The following is a 5905-nucleotide window of genomic DNA, read 5'->3' as shown; positions in this document are numbered from 1 at the left end:
AAAAACTACAAAAATTGTTTTTGAAACTAAAAACTTTGCTTTCTACATCATTATTTTTAATTTTATGGTCGGAAAAACTGTCTCAAAATGAGTTTGAAAATTTTCACTTTTTGACTTTTTGGAAAAATTGGTCGTTGTAGAATTCCTTAAAGCCTTAACTAAAATGACCTAAAAAGTGAAAAAGTGGGAAATTTACAAAAGTAAAATACCTATTTGTATTTCTTTCTAGCGCTATTTATTTTTGGAAAAAAAAACTACAAAAATTGTTTTTTAACCCAAAAAATAAGCTTTCTGCATCATTATTTTTAATTTTGTGGTAGGAAAAACTGTCACAAAATGAGTTTGAAAATTTTCACTTTTTGACTTTTTGCAAAAATTGAAAAAGTACAATTTTCAAACGCATTTTTGTATGGTTTTTCGGGCTAGAAAATTAAAGGTATAACTACAACGGCCACTTTTTGCAAAAAGTCAAAAAGTGAACATTTTCAAACTCATTTTGTGACACTTTTTCCGACCACAAAATTTAAAAATAATGATGCAGAAAGTTTATTTTTGGTGTCAACAACAATTTTTGTAGTTTTTTTCCAAAAACAAATAGAAATAAAAAGAAAGAAATAAAAAGTTTTTACTTTTGTAAAGTTCCCACTTTTTCACTTTTTAGGTCACTGTAGCTATGGCTTAAAACAAAAAATGCGGAAAGCTTATTTTTTTGTATAAAAAACATTTTTTGACAGTTTTTCTTACCTTAACATCAAAAATAATGATGCAGAAAGCTTAGTTTTTTCTTTAATAAACAATTTTTATATTTTTTTCCAAATTTTTTCCAATAACAAATAGAGCTAGAAAGAAATAAAAAAAAAATTTAATTTTGTAAATTTCCCACTTTTTCACTTTTAGGTCATTGTAGATAAGGCTTTAAGGAACAAAAAATACATTTTTATTAGTTTTCCCTGAACCTCATAAGAAAAACGCTTTTACATGCGGCATTTGGGCCTTTTATGCAAAAATGTAAACGTCTAAAAGTGAAAATGGTCAAGGAACTGTCAAATTCTTATGTTTTTTCAAAAGAGAAAAGGACGAAGATAAATTTCATTGGTTTCATTACTCAAGTTTTGAGTGATTTTATATAAAAATACTGCAAAGCAAAAATGTATGGTATAACCTTTGGTGTAGGTTACCTTTTTTTATAATCAAAAGTGTTTACAAAAGATTGGGCCTTAGTAATAGACTCGATTTTAATAGAATTAAATTTTAACAAAAAAAATTCATGGTGATAAAACAAACATCTTACTTCTAAACTTAGATAACTAAAACAATGAAAGTTAACCATAGTTAACATGCGATCATAAAATAACGCACGAATGTGAACCCCCTTAATGTTTTTTGATTTTCGCTGAATGCTTTCATTCATTCATTCGTGCAAACATAGAACTACAGAAAAAACCGGTGAAATATGTACGTAAAACGTAAAAGAAGTACTTCTTTTCCACTGAAAAAAGATAGGAGCTCGGGAAAAAACTCAGTTATATACTTTCTGTATATAAGAATACGTGAAGCATCTATCTCTTTCTTGCATGCAAGATGAAATAAATTTCCCCTCCATTAAAAGTACAGAAAAGTGTACTTCAAAAGTACATCAGCGAAGCACATCTGGAAGTGGTTCTGATGTACATTTTCCAGTACTTTTTTACCTACAGAAAAACCACTGAAACTCCATGGCTCCTCAAATCTAGAAGTACGCAATTAAGTGGTGAAATTTGTACGTAAGAGAAGTAGTTTGTTCCTAGTAAATCTAAATCTTTTGAAACTACACATGAAATTACAAATAAACTCTGAAGTTGAAACTTTGGTTAGAGATTTAGATTTATTCAGATGAATTATCTATATCGTCGCCCTAGTATTGAAGTGCCGTATACGCCAAATTGAGTTTTTTGAACTGGGTATGCAGTTATATGTTTTCGAGGGTGCTCTTTTCAAATCTGTTATCCGTTTTTTTCTATCTTTTTTCGTTGCTGAGATATTCAGAATAGGTTTGATGTATATCCATCAAAATCAGCAAGTTCGCGTATTGTTTTGACGTAAACACCAAATTTTGGCATATACGTCATATTTTTCATGCAATTTTGTAAAAAAATTGTGTGAGAATTGTTTTGACGTACGTCTTATTTTCATAAGAAATCAAATGCTCGTTCAGTTTTGATTTGACTTATGTGCATACATATTGCAGTTGAATACTAAGAAATCGTATATACATGCATACACCAATAACACTAAAAGTACAGCCGACTCCCTCTAAGTCGAACTTTCGCGGGATTCGAAAATCGGTTCGAGTTAGAGGGAAATTCGAGTTAGAGAGATTTATTTAATATTTTTTCTTCAAAATTGTTCATTAAAAATGATGAAAAAGTTCGACTTAGAGGGAAATTCGACTTAGAGGGAGTTCGACTTAGAGGGAGTCGACTGTATTTTTTTTTTCATTTGTAATAAATGTGAATACAAGCTTACCTGGGGCTTAGAGAATATATTATATGGAGTGCAGGGTTCGGACTTTACTTCAATCGAAGTAGATTTACTTCGATTTTAGGAAAAAAATAAAATCAGATTAATTTTGACTGATTTTGAAGAATTTCTGATCAAAAATTTGAAAGATTATGCTGAATTAACCGTTTTACCCCAAAGCACCGTTACAAGCACAAGATGAGAAAGATTTTTTTTGAAAAGATCATAGGTAATAAAAAAGTAAAGAAAAATAATTTTGTTGAAAAATATTTTTTTTAGAATAAATTTTTGTAAATAAATATTCTGAAAGTTTAATTTTAAAATCTACTTCCGAAATTTTGGATCTACTTAATTTTTTTTTTTAATTTTCTTCTGAATTTTGAAGTTGAAGTCCGAACCCTGATGGAGTGCTTGTTTCTATTTCTTAGAAATGTTAACGCAATATGTATTGATAGGGGTCTCTCGGGAGTTGGGACGTTTTTACACTTTCTATGAGTGACGCGAGCCACAAACAAACACATAAACACGTGTGTTTTCTTTGATGGTACCATCGAATGAAAATGAAATGGACCAGAAGCTGAGCGAAATTAGCCAAACTAGCGGAAACTAATACCGCTATAAAAACCTTTCGTTTGGAACACAAGCTCTTTTATTATATATTCTCGCAAAAAAGTATAATATCACAAGCAAACAAAAGCCGACTAGTGGTCTGCCAAGCTTTATGAAGAGAGGACGTGCTAAAGCTTAATAATTCTCCGGTGCCAGTTATGAATTCGGAACTTCTTTCGTAAGAACTTAGGTACATATTCAAATGGAATGAAGTTTTATTCCAATGTTTCGCATATTTTAGATTAATCGACGAGGTGGACCCAAATGAAATGGATTATCAAGAAGATGCTTCGAGTTCAAGCGGTTCAGACTTTGGTATAAAAAAATACTAAACACAACCAATTTTTTTTTTTTTTAACTTATCACAACAACTACTTTAATAGGAGGCGATGATACTGTTAAAGATCCTTCTTTTGTTATGGAATCTAACAAGCCAAGGAATTTAGCGATCATTTTGAGACGTATTCAGTCCGACCATGACACTTCTGGTAAAAAGTTTGATAAAATAATTGTAATTCTAAATATACTTATCCCAGATTCCTCTAAACAGATAGTGTTACGTGCACAAAAAATTCAACCAGAAAACGAAAACGGAATCCAGAAATGTGGGAACAAAATATTCGAAAACGATTGCGAGAATCTGGTAAGGAGTACCAAAGCGCTAAGGGGAAAATCAATCCAAGAAAGAATGTTTTAGAACCATGTAAGGACACTTGTGTTCATTTATGTACGAACAATTTTTCACATGAAGATAGAGAAGAAATACATAAGTCCTTCTAGAGCTTGCCAGATAGTGAAAAGTCAACGTTTTATTGCAAACATGTAAAACAAGTTCCAATAATGCGCAGGCGAGTAAATGATTCGACGAAAAAAAATCAAACTTTCCAGTTTTATTTGCAAATTGGTGAGAGTGCTCATCGAGTCTGCAAATTTTTTTTTTTAAATACCTTATGTATAAATGAAAAAAGAATTTACTATAACTTCAGAAATTTAAAGGAAAACGTCTGCAGAAACCTTCCCAAAAAAGGAAAAAATGTTAAAAAGGTTACTCCACCAACTAAAATTATAGAAGTGCACAATCACATCAAAAGTTTCCCAACAGTAGACTCACATTATTGTAGGGCAAGTTCGGACCGAAAATATTTAGAGACCCATCTAAACATCACAAAAATGTACAACTTGTATAGAGAGCTTTCAAATGACCCGGTTAAAGAAAATATATACCGAAAGGAATTTAACAACTCGTTCAATTTGTCTTTTTATAAACCCAAAAAAGATCAATGTGATCGATGTCTGACTTTTAAAGCAAAAAACAACCCAACAAATTCTGAAATTGCTGAGTTTAATATGCATAGGGATGAAAAGATATCCATGAAAGCTGAAAGAGACCTTGACAGAAATAATTTCAACCCAAAAAACCTAGTAATATGTTTTGATCTCCAGAGTGTTTTTTCACTTCCAAAAGGAAACGCATCATCATTTTATTACAAAAGGAAGCTAAGTGTTTTTAATTTGACAGCAACAATCTGTTCCCCTAATTTGGCAAAGATTACTTATTGTGCAATGTGGAGTGAAATTAATAGCGGTAGAACTGGTGATGACTTGGCAAGTGCATTGATAAAAATTTTGGAACAAGTTTTGATCGAACATGCGGCCATAGAAGTACTAACACTTTGGAGTGATTCTTGTGTGCCTCAAAACAGAAATAAAATTATGACAACTGCATTGTTGTATTTGCTCCACAATTCGCCTAACTTAAAAACAATTTTTCAAAAATTTTCTGTTCCTGGCCATTCCCTAATTCAAGAGGTAGACTCGGTGCATAGTGTCATAGACAAGCACCTCAAAAACATTGAAGTTCACAGCCCTTTGTCACTATTTAGACAACTTAAAAACATGAATTATCCAAAAACCACTTTAAAATTAATTCAAATGGAAGCTGATGATTTTAAAGCATATTCCACAAAAGCAAGCCACTTGAATTATCTATCTATACCTTTTACCAAAATAAATTCTTTTAAATACGAAAAGCCAGATTTGTTTAAAATTTCATTCAAGAAAAATTCGAGGGATTCGAGATATGAAAGAAGCTCAATTACTAAAAAAAGTACTAAAACCAATAATTTTGAAACACCGACAAATTTATATGATCAGGGTTTACAAGTTATTCAGAAAAGAACAAAAAAAATATCCAAAGAAAAACTTGAAGATATAAAAAGTCTTTTCCCTTTTATGTCTTCAGAAGATATATTATATTACGAAGCCTTATTTAAATTATGTTAACCAATTTATGTAGTAGGTATATTTGTTTTTATTATTTTTTTTATTTTGTTAAGTTTATCGAAACCAAAGTACAAAAACCAATGAAGTCACTAAGTTTAAGTTAATTTTTCATTTTTTGTATAAATATTGTATCTTAACTTTAATATAAAAGACTGAAGTTCAATATTGTGATAAATTAAGATTAAAAAATGGATCTTGAAATAAAAATTACTTTTCATTTTAAAGTTTGTCTTTTATTATGAAGAATAACATTGCATTTATGTTTTTTTTTTTGACGTACGTGTATGAATAAAAGAAACTTCTGATTTTCATGGCGTATACGGCAAACTCATTTTGGACAAAAATTTAAATATTTTGAAAACTAAACGAATTTCAGATGTCTAATAACATGTATATAAAAGATACATTTTATCTATATATCATACTAAAAAATCAAAAAATGCCAGCGGTTAGTTCTTTCGCAATAATCTTCCGAACATTCAAATGCGATTTCCCAAAAATGTAAAAATGGCGT

The 5905-nt window shown here is 30.2% G+C and overlaps 1 protein-coding gene across 1 annotated transcript; it reads left to right on the top strand.

Moving 5' to 3' along the window:
• The first annotated feature begins 2839 nt into the window (after nucleotides 1-2839).
• LOC129906397 (uncharacterized) lies at nucleotides 2840-5381 on the top strand. Its single transcript, XM_055982155.1, has 4 exons — nucleotides 2840-3286; nucleotides 3350-3423; nucleotides 3492-3596; nucleotides 3659-5381. Exons 1-4 carry the CDS (start codon nucleotides 3267-3269, stop codon nucleotides 3886-3888), a joined length of 429 nt encoding a protein of 142 aa, XP_055838130.1. The 5' UTR covers nucleotides 2840-3266; the 3' UTR covers nucleotides 3889-5381.
• The last annotated feature ends 524 nt before the right edge of the window (nucleotides 5382-5905 follow it).

The sequence above is a fragment of the Episyrphus balteatus genome, chromosome 1 (assembly GCF_945859705.1).
Source record: "Episyrphus balteatus chromosome 1, idEpiBalt1.1, whole genome shotgun sequence".
Lineage (NCBI taxonomy): Eukaryota > Metazoa > Arthropoda > Insecta > Diptera > Syrphidae > Episyrphus > Episyrphus balteatus.
The sequence above is the reverse complement of the archived record's forward strand: the minus strand, read 5'-3'. Positions and strand labels throughout refer to the sequence as shown.